The following is a 15,099-nucleotide window of genomic DNA, read 5'->3' on the forward strand; positions in this document are numbered from 1 at the left end:
GCGTTCTTCTTGGATTTTACCAATGAAAGATTAAATAAAGCAGTTTGACCGACGGATTTTCTTTTCATTTTCTCCGCAGCCGGCGGTAGCCTGCAAGAGCCAAAGAGGAAAGAATTTACATCTGCGCTCCACAAACGCCGTATAACACATCTTAACCGTGTATTGAGAACGTCTTCCAATGACAAGTACGAGGATGTTCCTAGTGCACGCTGAGATGTGCTGTGGGGCATTGTGGGGCGCCCAATGTGGGACGCAGCTGTGAACTCAAGAGGAACCGGGAAGCTAACAGTTATTTTTTTTTTTCGTTTCAAAAGCTTCTTCGTAAGTTCGTATTTCTAACAAATTATAAATAAAGTCTAGAAGAGAGAACAGTTATTTTTATTTCTTCCCACCGCTGCCGCTTAGCGTAGGCTTCAAGTTCAAAAGAAGAACGTCGAATCTTTACCTCTCGACAGCTTCAAACAATCTCCTTGCTTTCCCTATTCTCCCTCTCTCTCCCTCGCCCGACGAAGGCCAAGGTACTTCACACTTTACTAAAACTCATTTAAATTACGGGCTTACAACTGTTAGCTGAACTTCATAATCTTCAATGGCTTTGTTTTGAGTGAAATTTCGTAATTCGTGGAGTTATATTTGGTGTTTCTTCGCCGTCTTCTCAATTTCTCCTTCTTGCTCACTTAATTTAGATGTTTTAAGTTCAGCTTACTGAATTCTTGTATAGTGCATATAGATCCGTTCTTTGGCTGCAAATCTTACTTGCTTTTGTGTTGCTTGTTTGAGTTTTTGTTTTTTCCTGTTTCTTTTTTTCTCAAGATTTGTTTGATGTAAGAAACTAAAGGATTCATGATTTTGTGGAATGAATGGTTTGCGGACTGTTTTATTCGTTGTGTTTCAATTCTCTTTCTCCTGATTAAATATTTTTATTTTCCTTAGCCTCTGAACTTTATTTTAGAGGTGCTTTTCCTTCCCGGTCGGCCCAAAGTGGTTACCTCATTATTATGTGCAAATGAAGTGAATTTATCTGCTGGATAACTCAGCTTCTCAGTTTCACTTGTAAGTTTGTTGAGTTAGGGTTTCAAGATATCTTTAAATTATTCACTTAGAGTAATGTGGCTTTGCCATCCGTTTGATGTCTTCCCAAATAGGTGTTCAGTTTCCATCGATTATCGGTTAAATTTTTATTTTCCTCGTGAAACATTTATGCCACCCTCCACTAAGTTGGTTCTCCTTTTGACTTGTTTGTCAAAAATAAAATAAAACATAAACGTTCTCTTTCCTCTATTCAGATTATTTGGGTGCATTATGGATTTTCTGTAGTAAATCATTTGTTTGTGTACTGTTTAGCATCTCTTACTGGGATTGGTTTTGGAAGAGGGTGAGTTGTTAATCTTTTTTTTTTGAAAAAGGTAAGGAAATTTATTCATCATAGAAAAATAACAACAAAACCCAGGCCATAAAGGTTGCTTGGGCCCAAATCAGACTACAATGTCATCCAAGACTGAACAAAACAAAAAAATGCAAATTCTGATGTTTAAACTCCTCCATCACCGACACCCAAGAGAACAACTTGCCCACAGCTCTCTGCACTATTTCATCTGGGCTTTTTGCTTTACAACAGAAAATTCTGTTATTTCTCTCAGTCCAAATGGACCAAAGCACTGCTGCCGGAATGGAATTCCAAACAAGCTTTCCTTTCTTGCTAAGGCCCTCAATTCTCCAACAGTTCAGCAGCTCCTTCATTGAATTTGGCATTACCCAACTAATCTCCAAGGCCTTAAGGAAGTGCCCCCAGACATACGAAGAAATTGGGCAATGGATACACAAGTGCTCAATAGATTCTGCAAGAGTACCACACAAGCCACACGAAAGATCCAGAATCTGAATGCCACGTCTCTCCAGATTAACTCTAGTCAAACATTTATCAAGAGCCATAGTCCAAACCAGAAAATTAATCTTAGAGGGACTAGATGAATTCCAAATCTGCCTAGCAAGGAAATCCTCCTGACCTGGACAATACAGGTTAAGAACCATGGATTTAACAGAGAAACAACCATCTGCATTCCATTTCCAGTTCCATTCATCCTCCAAGCTTAAATCAACCATATGATTTTGAAGCAACCCCAACGGTGCCGCATACTCTTCCACCTCCCAATCAAACAAGCTTCTCCTGCAAAGCGGAGTCCAAATAATGGAATCACCAGAAGCAATAAAATTCTCAGCTATAGAAGAATCCTGATTCACAGAGATTTGGAACAGGAGGGGGAAAGCTTCTTCCAAAGACACCTCTGAACACCAGGGATCCTTCCTAAACTTAATTCTATCCCCATTCCCCACCTTAAATCTGATCCCATCCAAGAAGATAGGAAGATTCTTCAAAATACCTGCCCATAGGGAACTAGCCCCTCTTGATTGAGGCCACTTAGATCTCCAATCACCCCACTCCACCCCATACTTTACTGCAATAAGGTTTCTCCACCATGCATTTCTTTCAGTAGCAAATCTCCATAACCATTTACTAAGAAGAACAGAATTAAATTTTCTTCAAATTTCTTATTCCCAGCCCACCAATTTCCTTTGGGAAACACACTTGTTCCCATTTTACAATATGAATCTTCTTTTCCTCATCCCATCCCCTCCATAAAAAATTTCTCTGGATTTGCTCCAGCCTATTTGCTATTTTGATTGGGATGGGGAAGAGAGGGAGGAAGTAAGTAGGGAGGTTAGAAAGAGTACTCTTAATCAGTGTCACTCTGCCCCCGAATGATAGATATTTTGCCTTCCAAAAAGCCAATTTTCTCTCCATTCTCTCAATAATTGAAACCGAAGTCGCGGAGGAAGAATATTTAGCCCCTAGAGGCAGCCCCAAATACTTAACCGGGAGAGAGTCAGTTTGGCAAGTCATCACTTCTGCACATTCTTCTAAGTTTGGGACAAGACCCACTGGTATGATCTGACTCTTACTCAAATTAACTTTGAAACCAAACACCACTTCAAACCAACTCAGAATCCCAAGCATTGATTCCAACTAAGTCAGAGATGTATCAGCAAAACATAAGGTATCATCTGCAAACTGGGGGATATTAACCTTTTCCTTTCCAGGAGAGATAGCAAATCCATTCCAATGCCCATGATCTGCAGCCTTCTTACTAAAAAGAGTTAGAATTTCCATGACACAAATAAATAGCAAGGGGGAAAGAGGATCTCCCTGCCTCAAACCTCTAGAACTTCCGAAAACCCCGTCGATTGGCCATTAATTAGGATAGAAAATTTTGGGGTCTTAACACATACTCTGATCCAGTTTCTCCATTTCTGCCCAAAATTCATTTTTTCCAGCACCAAATCCATGCAATTCCAGTTGACATGATCGTATGCTTTCTCAATATCAAGTTTACAAATTACACCCGGGGTACCCTCTCTTCTTCTAGAGTCCATCAACTCATTTGCAATGAGAATTGAATCAACCATCTGCCTTCCCAGAACAAATGCACTTTGGTTACTGGAAATTACACTGCCTAGCACACCTTTCATTCTTTCTGCCAAAACTTCAACCAAAATTTTATAGAAGCTGTGCCGAAGACTGATAGGTCTAAAATCCTTAATGTTCACAGCCCCCTCAATCTTTGGAATGAGAGTAATGAATGTAGCATTCAAACTTCTTTGCAGCAATGCATTTGTATGAAACGCCTGGAACACCTTCAGCAAGTCTTTCTTCACAATATCCTAGCATTTTAAGTAAAAAAGGTTTGTAAGGCCATCTGGCCCAGGCGATTTATCGCATTCTAACTTCTTGACTGCTGTCTATATTTCCTCTTCTTTGAAGGGTCTCTCAAGCCAAAGTTTCTGACCTTCATTCAATTGCTTGAAAGGAAGATCAGTAGGAAAAAAGGAAGATCAGTTGTTAATCTAAGTTTGCAGTTGTATCTTCAAAATATTTATATTATTTTGGAGGAGTTCCCCTAATCTCAAATCCAGTGGATTCAGCTATATTCTTTATTTCTTTAGTTCTTATTTGTAGATTTCTTCTTATTAATGATGCATGTGCACCAGGTATCCTATTGTTTAACTAACAGACTATCCTTCATTTTTGTGGCACTTATCTGTTTTTCCCAAATGACCTCTTGTTTACAGGTTATCACAGTGGAACTATATACATCTTTTTTTTGGAGAAGTGTCAAATTGAGACATAGGTTTAGCATGGAAGTCCTCTCATCTGGAAGGATTTTTTTGGATGATGGTTACCTGTAAAATGTAGAAGCTGTATGCACCGAATGGCAGACATTAAAATTTTGAAGATGCCCGTTCATAATTTTGAAGATGTGAAATGATGTTATGTAACTTTTTGTCTAGTTCATTCCCACTGAAGAACAAGGTTTTCTTGCTCCAAACATACTCAACTATCTGTGTTTAGCTGAAAAAAGTGAAATTTCAGGAAATGTACAAGTGGATAGAAAGTGACACAGTATTCACTTACTCTAATCATGAACTCAGTTCCTGTGATATTTAGTTTGGCACATTGAGTAAGAAGCATAATCTATAAAATGAAGAAGTGGTCTGGAGGTCTTCTGATTGCTTCCTTGTTTATGTTGCTGGTTCTTAGGTATGGTGTAATGAAAAATCCTATTGGTGAAAGTTTACTTTCCAGCCCATTCTTTATAAATGCATCTAATTCCCTTGAATGGGTTAATGCTGGAGTTCCACCTGCAACTTTAAATCCTGATAATGCCTCACAAGTAGTTTCTACTGATGCCTTAGTTTCCAGTCTTTTTTCTTGGAGGAATTTCTCTACTGAAGAGCAAAGTTCATTACATACATGGAAACATTTGAACCATTTAATAAATAATGCTGGGACTCTACCTAATGCAATAGAAGCTGTCAAAGAAGCTGGAGTTGCATGGGATAGTCTTATGGTTTCAGTTGAAGAAGAAAAGCATAGTTATTCAAATGAAAGTTCACATCAAAAGGCAAAAGAGAAACAATGTCCTTATTCATTGTATAAAATGAATGCCACTGAATTTGGTGATAGTGGTTTCAAGATACTGATTCCTTGTGGCCTTATTCAAGGTTCTTCTATTACCATTATTGGTACTCCAAATGGCCTTCTTGGGAATTTTCGAATTGATTTAACAGGGACACCGCTTCCAGGTGAGCCAGATCCTCCCATTATATTGCATTACAATGTTCGGCTTCATGGTGATACAATAACTGAAGATCCTGTAATTGTACAAAATACATGGACAATAGCTCATGACTGGGATGAAGAGGAGCGATGTCCGTCCCCTGTTTCTGACAAGAATAAGAAAGGTATGGATATGTGTGCATTATCTCTGGTATTAAATTTTCCTCTTGAACTATATCTATTTTTAAATAGGCTCCACCATATGCATTTGTAGTTCTATAATTTCACTTTTGTTCTTGTTCAGTGCAAACTATTATATAAATCTGTTTTTTGAAATATTGGTGACTCTCTTTTCTTCATCTACCCCTTTGTTTCTTCTGCTTTTTCTTGATGTGCCATTAATCCAGCATTCATGATCATTGAATGAAATCTGGTAATATTATCCTAGAATTGCTTTGGTGTAGCAATGCCTTTTGATAGTTAAAAGTTGAAACTTTCTTTCTTTCTTTTCTTTTTGTTCTTTTTTTTTTTGCCTGTCTGATAAACAATATATTTTCCTTTTTTTCCGGTTGTTGGTTGAAACTACCTTTTGTTGAGGTCTCAATGCAATCCTATGCTGGACCAGCATTGCTGGTATTGTATACAATTTTTTTTTTCAGTCCTATTACGAAATTAATTATTTTATCATGTAACTGATTGTTATTTATATATCAATAAAGCATGTAAATACTCTAAAGGGGTATTTGTGGCATCTTTTCAGGTGCTAAAATTGGCATTTCATAAAGATTAAAATATCATACCCTTATCTGGATAAAAAACTAAGTAATCTGTCGTTGGATATCATACCCCTATTCTTCATTTACGTCCACTCCTCTACCTGTATTTGGGATCATTGGACAAATTTGATTTTGTTTGATAGTTTAAGGTATGCTCTTCTGCTTGTGTATATGCAGATGGTTAACTAGAGAAATGGAAGTAAGGACAGGGTGGGTTAAGCGGAGTGCAAATGCCATAGCTGATACATTAGCTAAGCAAGGGGTGGAGAGAGACTCATTGTTTTGGGCACAATTGTAAGGGCATTGGAGCTTCTTGGAGGAGAGATTAAAGGTTTTATCTCTCTTGAACGTTAACTGTTTTGAACCTTCTGTACTACCACTTTCTGGTCAGATTAACAAAATTGATGTTATTGATCCAAATAAAAAGAGTGCAAATGCTGAACTGAAGCAAATTTATACTCCAGTTAAGTTTGCAGGCATTTTGTAAGAATATGTTTTTGTACTGAAAATGACAACAATTTTTTTGACATGTTTTTCTTTCAAAATGGGAGCAAAGTTGATCAATGTAAGAATGGTAGATTTCAGTCTTGGAATTCGGTGTTTGTACCCATCACAACCAAATATGTTTGGTAAGAATACATAATCTATCATTGCAATACCAAATCGAGTTTGCAATTTCATGAACCATATATATTTGTATTTGTACTGAACGTATTTGCATTTGCACTCCTACCAAACACAACGTTAATTGCAAAAGCTATAATATTCCTAATTTCTGCTATTTGTACTACTAATTCATACTATTCTTTGTACTCTAGATTTTTTTTGACAAGTAAAAAAGAAAATTTATTTCATTTGTGCATTTGTTGGTATTGCAGTTTTTGTTTCCAAAGTGGCATGCTTGAATTTATTTTGTTTCCCATTATGTATGCAATATTGGCTAAAGTGCTATCTAAGCAATTGAAAAAGGTTCTTCCTTCAATCATTTCTCATTTCCAAGGGGCTTTCGTTTAAGAGAGGCAGATTAGTTATCAAATTCTTATTGACAATGAATGTGTTAAGGATTTTAAAAAGTCAGGCAGGAAAGGAATTGCGTGTAAATTGGATTTAGAGAAGGCTTATGATTATGCAGATTGGGAGTTCTTGCTTGAAACTATGGATAAATGGGGCTTTGGTGCAAGGTGGTGCAAATGGATAAGAGGATGCTTGAAGACTGGCCACTTTTCAGTGATGGTGAATGGAAGAGTGGAGGATTTTTTAAGTACCCTAAGAGGAGTGAGGCAAGGGGACCCACTTTCCCCTTCCTGTTTACTCTCATTGTGGAGGTGTTTAGTAGATTAATCTTAAAAGCGGATGAGAGTGGGCTAATAAAGGGATGGAGGATTGGAAGAGACAGGGTAAGAGTGACGCACCTACAATTTGCAGATGACATCATAGTCTTTTGTGAAAATGGGGGAGAGCATGATGCGAGAAATTTGAGATTGTTGGTGAATATCTTTGAGAGAGTGACAAATTTAAAGGTAAATATTTGCAAGAGTTTGGTTATTGGAGTCAATTTGAGTCAATCTAAGACTGAAATTTGGGCTAGGGAGTTAGGGTGTACTTCAAGTGAATGGCCATTTAAATACTTGGGGCTTCTCTTGGGAGCAAATCCTGAAGTGTCATCTTTTGGGGATCCAGTGGTGGAGAAATTTGAAAGGAAATTAGTGGGTTGGAAGAGAAACTGCATCTCTTTGGTAGGTAGGATAAATCTTATTAAATCCACATTGGATAATCTTCCAATTTATTATCTATCAGTCTTTTGCATGCCTTAGGCCATAGTGAAAAAATTGATAAAATAATGAGGGACTTTCTTTGGGAGCCTAGGGAGGATAAGAAAGATCATCTAATTAGATGGAAGGTGGTGTGGAGGAAAGAGTGTGGTGGTCTTGGGCTAGGAAGATTAAAGGAAAAGAATTGGGCTCTGTTAGGGAAATGGCTTTGGAGGTTTCCAAGGGATGGAATAGAGTGATAGTAAGCATTCATGGGCTTTCATAGAACGGCTGGGATGCTGGAATTTCTAATAGGGCCTCTAGTGCTTCTCCTTGGAAGGTTATCCACAAAATTCTTCCAGTTTTTTTGTCCCATGCCAGGTATGATGCCAATTCAGGAAACAAAATCAGATTTTGGGAGGATCTTTGGGTAGGAGAAACTCCTTAAATGGAGTCTTTTCCTTGTTTTCTATCTCATATTTCTTGGTCCATTCCCCTTCTCAGTCTGGGTTTGGTTGGAATTAGGGTTTCCGTAGGAATGTGAAGGATTCTAAGATGGCTCTTGTGTCTCAATTGCTTCTTTTGTTGGATGGAGTCTTTCTAGATAACAGCAGTGGATAGCCAACTATGGATGGGTAATTCCTCCGGTAATTTTACTTGTGTCCTTTTTCAAAATGTTGGTCTCCCCTCTATTACTTCCTATGCCCTTCCTTTATTGTCATCCAATCCCCCCTAAGGTGGGTGCCTTTCTCCAAACTGGTGCAATCAACACACATGATTTATTACAAAGGAGGAGACTTGGTTGGTGCCTTTCTCCAAACTGGTATGTTCTGTGTGAATCAAATGGTGAATATGCTTGTCCTCTTGCTGTTTGTCTTTGGGAATGGTTTTTTTCCTTGATTGGTTGCAGGTGGAATACTCCTGTCAGCTTGGATAGATTGCATGTTCCCTTGACTTTCAACTGGCCATGGAAGAGGGAAAGACTACTTTGAAAGTGCACAAGAGCTGTAGTGGTCTGGGCATTGTGGAAGAAAGAAACAAGAGAATTTTTTTAGGAAAAAAAAGAAGCAAAGAGGCTCTGTTTGAAATCATAATGGTAAAGGTGACACATTGGGTGAAGACAACAAACCTGTTTCTTGATTTCACCTTTGGTAATATTATCAAACAGTGGGGTACAATTGGTTCATCATCTTCAGCAAAGAAGAAACATATGGTAAAATGGGAACCTCCAATGGATGGTTTCTTCAAATTGAATTTTGATGGAAGCTGTATTGGCAATCTGGGTGCTGCTGGAATGGGAGGAGTAATAAGAAATGGCAAAGGAAAATTGGTGTTCTTGTATTCTGGGTCTATAGGGCAAGGGAACTCCACCGGTGCAGAACTAAAGGCATCTGTATTTGAGGTCCAAAAGGCATGGGAGACAGGGCTTAGGAAGTTATTGATTGAAGGCGATTCAAAGGTAATCATAAGCTGGCTGAAAGATAATGACAAAGTCTCATGGTATTTCAGGAGTGAGATTAAGAAGTTTAAAAGATATTCAAAAGATATGCAGGTGATGTTGCAATGGGTCCCTAGATCAGCAAACAGCTTAGCCGATCATTTTGCTAAGCAAGGGGTCAATAGAGGGAATTGTTTTTGGGCTCATTTGTTAACTGTAAGAAAAGGGTGTGCTTCTGTCTTGTGACCATGGGGTAGCCAAGGCTACTCTCTGTATTGTAAAGTTTCTATTTTAATAAAAATAAAATTCTGTTGGTGATAAAAAAAAAATTATGCAATATTTATATAGGAAGTGCTCACATATAGTACATTTTTCTTAAGGCTGTGTTTGGCCCTTCCTTTCCCTACCTTTTCCTTCAAACCAAACACAGCTCAAGTGTCTGATATGTATTAATACAAGTAGAGTGGCAACCAAAACAAACTATTTTGACAAATGTCAGGGCTAAGCCAACTGACTTTCATCATGTATATGCATGTTTGATTTGGTGTGCTCTATGACTGTTCGCCAGCCTCCTTGCCTTGCATTTACCAAGAGGATTTATGGCTACTTTATGATCTTTTTTTTATTCTTTGTGTTGTTTTCTTAGAATAATAATATCTGTCATTATTAATCCTGTGCTTCCTTCCCATGCAGTATATGTTGTCTTTGCTTTTTTTTTTTGTTTTTACTTTTCCCTTTGTGTAATCTATCACAATATCTTTTCCTTTCAGTTGATGAGTTGGACCAGTGCAATGTGATGGTGGGTAAGAATGATAGCTGGAGGTTTATAACCAGCAGATATTCTAATGGTTCAAGCCAGTCCTCAATGGCACAAGATGGATCTAAACCCAGACGATACTTTCCCTTCAAGCAAGGTTATATGTCTGTTTCTACTCTCAGGGTGGGAGCTGAGGGGATCCACATGACAGTAGATGGCAAGCATATAACATCTTTTGCTTATCGTGAAGTAACCTCTCTCTCTCTCTCTCTCTCTCTCTCTCTCTCTCTCTCTCTCTCTCTCTCTCTCTCTCTCTCTCTCTCTGACTTACTTTATTGCCTTTTTTATAGAATCTAGAACCATGGCTTGTCAGTGAAGTAAGGATAGCTGGAGACATGAAGTTAATTTCTGTCTTAGCTAGTGGTTTACCCACTTCAGAGGATTTGGAGCATATTGTTGATTTAGAATCCCTCAAATCAGCACCTCTGCCCCTCCACAAAACATTGGATCTCTTCATTGGTGTATTCTCCACAGCAAATAATTTCAAGCGTAGGATGGCTGTTCGGAGAACTTGGATGCAGTATCCTGCAGTGCGATTGGGAGCAGTTGCAGTTCGTTTTATTGTGGGTCTGGTGAGTGCCAGTTATACCTTCGTTTATTTTACTATGTTATATGGATATTTTGAAATGGTTGCCATCTTTATGTAATAAAGATCATTGACTACCACTAGAGAATTATTGTAATCGAAACTTGTTCTATAATAGTTATATGCTATATTGAGCTTCTTGCAGCTTTTTCTGTGTTTGTATTTTCCTTAAAAAATATACGCAGATATAAGTTTCTTTTACCATGCACAAATTGACAGTTCCATATGGGTTTGACTAAAGATTTTAGTCTGAAACTGAACATTGGTAACCTTTTTATGTTGCAGCATAAAAACCAGATGGTGAATGAGGAACTCTGGAATGAAGCACGGACATATGGAGACATTCAGCTAATGCCTTTCGTTGACTACTACAACCTTATCACCTGGAAAACCATTGCAATCTGCATTTTTGGTGTAAGTTGTTGTCCCTGTGTAACACTGACGGATTTTGCCTTTGTTTTGCTGGATTCATCTCGTTTAATTTTGAGTCCATGCTTTTTCCTATAACAGACAAAGGTGGTTTCAGCAAAGTATGTTATGAAGACAGATGATGATGCATTTGTCCGTGTGGATGAGGTGCTTGCTTCTTTGAATAGGATCAATGTGGCCAGTGGGTTACTTTATGGTTTAATAAACACAGATTCCAAACCTCATCGGAATACTGACAGCAAATGGTATATTAGCCCAGAGGTAAGTTTCTCCACTACATCTATTGTTTATGTTGGTTGGATATGAATAAAAGAGCAACAATGATAAAATTAGAGATTAATTATTAGACATCTAGTGATGGACTGAGAAGTAATCCAATTTGACTTCTGGAAATCCAGGCATGCATTTGAACTTTTCAACTTTCTGAAGTCATTAACATGGTTGTGTCAAAATTTGCAATTGGATTTACTAGTTAAAATGTGTTGGCACTGCTATCTTGTACAAGACTCCATAAACTTTTCTTTCTCATAATTCCATTCTTGCAAATGTTATGCTAGAAGAGTCTGGTATTAACCTGGTTGCCTGTAGGGTTTTGAATCGGATTTCTATCTGACTGAATGTTAATCATCATTTGTTACTATTCCTTGTATCTATTTGTTACTCAAATACCTTATCTTATGATTCTTATCTTTCCCTCTTGTCTGTGTTTGTGAAGGAATGGCCAGAAGAAACTTATCCCCCTTGGGCACATGGTCCTGGTTATGTTGTGTCACAAGACGTAGCAAAATCAGTCTACAAGAGACACAAAAAAGGCCGTTTAAAGGTATACTAAATGTGCTTTGGATTTGTATTATTTTATGTGACTTTGGTTCATCCAAAATGTGCAATATGCATGTAGTTGGAAACCTCCAACCCTTGCCTTCATGCTTTCAAGCAAGAATTGAAAGTCAAAACGGTGAATCCACCAAAATAAGTGAGAGTTGGAACTATAAAATTTTTTAAATCTTATAGTAATTCTGGACCCATATTGTATTTAAAAAGTTCAAGAAAATGAGGCTAATATGCATATCAAAATATGGGAAGCACGTGAGCATGGGCTGATGTGGACAAGGTACAAGCTACCAAGAGGTACCTCATGAATGTGGACTGGCATACATTTGTAGCTTGTCTCAACAGTAGGAGTAGTAGGAGTAATGTTTTGCCTCATTTTTTAGATATCTGAAGATATCCAATGCTTGAGCATACTCGTTCATCCATCATGAAACAGATGTCTAAATTTGCTATTGGTACCTTTCCATGTGAAGTATCACTGCTTGAAGGCAAAAGCAGTAGAGCAGAACAGTTTTCACCCAAAAGCTTTTACAAATATATAATATTGAGTTAGCTTGATTGATGTTATTGACTGTTCATTGGTGGGATGACTCTTGGGTAAGGCATTGCAGACAATTATAAATTATGTTTTAGTAGAGAAGACAATTTATGGACATCTTTTCCTTGTTATGTCAAGAGAACCAAGGTTTGTTGAGGATAGGATCATTTGGCTCCTTGAATCTGTTAGTGCTTGCATGCGTTTTTGAAGCTTCATTGTTGGGCTATGCCTGCATGTTGAAGTGTGATGGGAAATATTTGGTGACATACACATTAATGATAAATAATCATCTAGACCTGCTTGGGAAATATTAAATTGGGTCCTTTTGTACTTGCATATTATTTGCAAATTATACATCAAACCCTAAAATTACAGTTCCTTGATGTGGCAGATGTTTAAGCTGGAGGATGTGGCAATGGGCATCTGGATTGCAGAGATGAAGAAGGGAGGATTGGAGGTCAGGTACGAAAAGGAAGAGAGGATCTACAATGAAGGGTGCAAAGATGGTTACATCGTTGCTCACTACCAAGGCCCCAGGGAGATGTTATGCCTGTGGCAGAAATTGCAAGAGGGAAAAGAAGCTAAATGCTGTGGAGATCGATAAACAGAGAGCTATATTAGTAGTTGGGCTTTAGAGCGAGTAAAACATTAGGTGGATTAACTAATATCGTAGACTCGTAGTAGAAGATCCAACTAACTCGAGTTGTACACAGGCTAATAGAACCACCGGGGGGAGGGGAAGGAGGGGAGGCGGATAATTAGGACTTTCTTATACAGTACACATGATTCTATAGTTCGTTTTTAGATGCTGCGGCTTTCATACAATTGATATAGAGGAGCTGGCACTTCACTTGTAATTAAAAAGAGAGAGAGATGGTTGTGTATAGTATAGCCAAATAGTCAATAGTGTATAATTGTATATTCTCCTTCTGCTAGGGAAATTATTTTATTGCACGTTTATCAAAGGCTTAGCTGTATTCTTTGATTTAATTTGCTTATGGGATGTTTGGGGCGTGTTACCCCGTATTCTTTCTAAATTTTATGCAGTGACAAGTCATGCATTCTTTATATCCTTGTTGTGATAATGAGTTGGGATCTTCTGGCAATAGAACACCTTCCAACCCCTTAATAACTTGATCTAACACCTCACATTTCACCATGAGACTGGAACCCACCCTAAAAATGGGACCTACCATATATATGTGTGGTGTTAGATCAAGTTGGTAGAAAGTTGGAAGGTGTTTTCTTGGCAGGTGATCCGGACTCTGATAATTTACTTCTATCTGTTCCAGTGTTACTTTTATAAGTTGAGTTGAAATCAGTCCCTCACAAGATAATTTTCTACAACATCCCACAGTATATTTTCACCGTGTATTGGGAATATTTCTCGATGATGCTTCATCATTTTTGGTACTATCAATGGGAGATATTTCCAATATACGGTGGGAATGTGCTGTGGGATATTGTGGGGGGCTGATTTGAATTCGTATAAGTTGCTGTACAACGAACATGGAGCACTAAATGCAACGGCCTTGGGGGTGAAATCTTTGAGCCTTTCAACTTGTAATTTAATGGGCAGTCGGCTATATGGATGGGTGACGACCAATGTTTTAAAAACCGACCCAGAGTCAAACTGTTTTTGCCTCCGAGTTGCAGATCACCTGGTCACTGGGTTGAATGGTTTAACGGTCGAGTCGATCAGGTCAAATGGTTCTTAACCAAGTCAACGGTTTTTTACTATATGACACGTCTTGACTGAAGCAGACCTAGAATCCTGACTGAGTGATGGTTCAAACAGTTTGACCGACCGGATCAATGGCGGATTGAAAACATTGGTGATGACAAACGGTAAGAGGAGCTCCAACTCTAATACGACCAAAGACAAATTAAAAGTGTCAGCTAGCTTGCTGGTGGTTCTCTGCCTGGTCGTAGCAGAGACTAAAAAGGAATCCCGTCTTCACCGGAGTTGGGGGGCTAGCCCACCATTTGCTGATTTACCTACCTAAAGCAAGACGAGAATCAGCCAATCAGGAACTGCTATTTAGCTGGGGCACATTTGGCAAGATCAGAGGACGAGTAGTCGAGCACCCACTCTAAAAGTGTGCCTACTATTTAAATGACCAATCCCTATTTTAACGTTAAAATGATAATGGTCGACGTATATATCCATCAGGTGATGGCAATTATGATGGTGCGAAGAAGAGATGGTGTTTGCCTCTGTTTAAGTCCAACTAATGGGAGTGACGTATGTACAAGGAGAAAACGCCGTAAGTTAATCTGAAGAAGGCCATCTTATTTTGTTCCGCTTTCCTGTTGGATATTGGCAATTTGGCATCATGTGTTTTGGCTCTTCTACTCTGCCGGTGCATGCTCTGGGTCACTTATATTAGTATTAGCAACTAGCAAGAGGAAATGAGAAAAGTTGCATTTAAATACTAGTTAAAATAGGAAACGAGTTGAGTGGATTAGTACCGAATCAATTCTATTCTACTGTGGTTCCGTGTATACGTGGGAAGCAAACTCAGTTGTGAAGCATTACTCAGTATTCCACGCCAATGCACATAGGAATCATCATGTCTCTTTGTAGTGAGTGCATGCACGGTGCATTTTTTTTACATTTCACATCCTCGACAGACCCTTTTATCTAAAAATTACTTTTCATTACCATTAACAGAAGTTGTCCGTCTAAGCCAATAAGCATTTTTAGTGACCAAAGTAATCCTGAAAAGACTAGTCAACCCGGTCCCTTGCTGTTTTGGAAGATGACTAAATAAGGATATTTTTGACGATTTTACGTATTTTAACATTTAATAGAAG

General features: G+C 38.3%; 2 protein-coding genes across 3 annotated transcripts; one reads left to right on the top strand and one right to left on the bottom strand.

The window, feature by feature from the left end:
* The first annotated feature begins 332 nt into the window (after window positions 1-332).
* Window positions 333-13,269, top strand: LOC104598119 (beta-1,3-galactosyltransferase GALT1-like). Of its 2 annotated transcripts, XM_010260032.3 has the most exons (9): window positions 333-518; window positions 4,129-5,142; window positions 5,242-5,301; window positions 9,852-10,087; window positions 10,189-10,470; window positions 10,770-10,898; window positions 10,995-11,174; window positions 11,629-11,736; window positions 12,674-13,269. In XM_010260032.3, the coding sequence occupies exons 2-9, from the start codon at window positions 4,539-4,541 to the stop codon at window positions 12,884-12,886; spliced, it is 1,812 nt and encodes a 603-aa protein (XP_010258334.1). In that variant the 5' UTR covers window positions 333-518; window positions 4,129-4,538; the 3' UTR covers window positions 12,887-13,269. The 2 variants fall into 2 exon arrangements, with proteins under 2 accessions (XP_010258334.1, XP_010258333.1); XM_010260031.3 differs by having other exon boundaries at window positions 334-518; window positions 4,129-5,301.
* Window positions 1,476-2,597, bottom strand: LOC104598203 (uncharacterized). Its single transcript, XM_010260128.1, has 3 exons — window positions 2,458-2,597; window positions 1,572-2,341; window positions 1,476-1,498 (listed from the first exon to the last, which is right to left on the bottom strand). Exons 1-3 carry the CDS (start codon window positions 2,595-2,597, stop codon window positions 1,476-1,478), a joined length of 933 nt encoding a protein of 310 aa, XP_010258430.1.
* Window positions 13,270-15,099: the final 1,830 nt, after the last annotated feature.

The sequence above is a fragment of the Nelumbo nucifera genome, chromosome 4, assembly GCF_055504915.1.
Source record: "Nelumbo nucifera cultivar China Antique chromosome 4, China Antique-T2T, whole genome shotgun sequence".
NCBI classification, from domain to species: domain Eukaryota; kingdom Viridiplantae; phylum Streptophyta; class Magnoliopsida; order Proteales; family Nelumbonaceae; genus Nelumbo; species Nelumbo nucifera.

What these genes read in the sequence shown, in the direction of transcription:
- LOC104598203 (XM_010260128.1), bottom strand. Translation starts at nt 2,597, where the DNA reads ATGGGAACAAGTGTGTTTCCCAAAGGAAATTGGTGGGCTGGGAATAAG. An exon ending in GGTGGAGAAACCTTATTGCA is followed by an intron (nt 2,342 to 2,457) that starts GTAAAGTATGGG and finishes GGATGGGATCAG; the next exon opens with ATTTAAGGTGGGGAATGGGG. An exon ending in AATAGTGCAGAGAGCTGTGG is followed by an intron (nt 1,499 to 1,571) that starts GCAAGTTGTTCT and finishes TGTTTTGTTCAG; the next exon opens with TCTTGGATGACATTGTAGTC.
- LOC104598119 (XM_010260031.3), top strand. Translation starts at nt 4,539, where the DNA reads ATGAAGAAGTGGTCTGGAGGTCTTCTGATTGCTTCCTTGTTTATGTTG. An exon ending in TTCTGACAAGAATAAGAAAG is followed by an intron (nt 5,302 to 9,851) that starts GTATGGATATGT and finishes TTTTCCTTTCAG; the next exon opens with TTGATGAGTTGGACCAGTGC. An exon ending in AATGGTATATTAGCCCAGAG is followed by an intron (nt 11,175 to 11,628) that starts GTAAGTTTCTCC and finishes GTGTTTGTGAAG; the next exon opens with GAATGGCCAGAAGAAACTTA.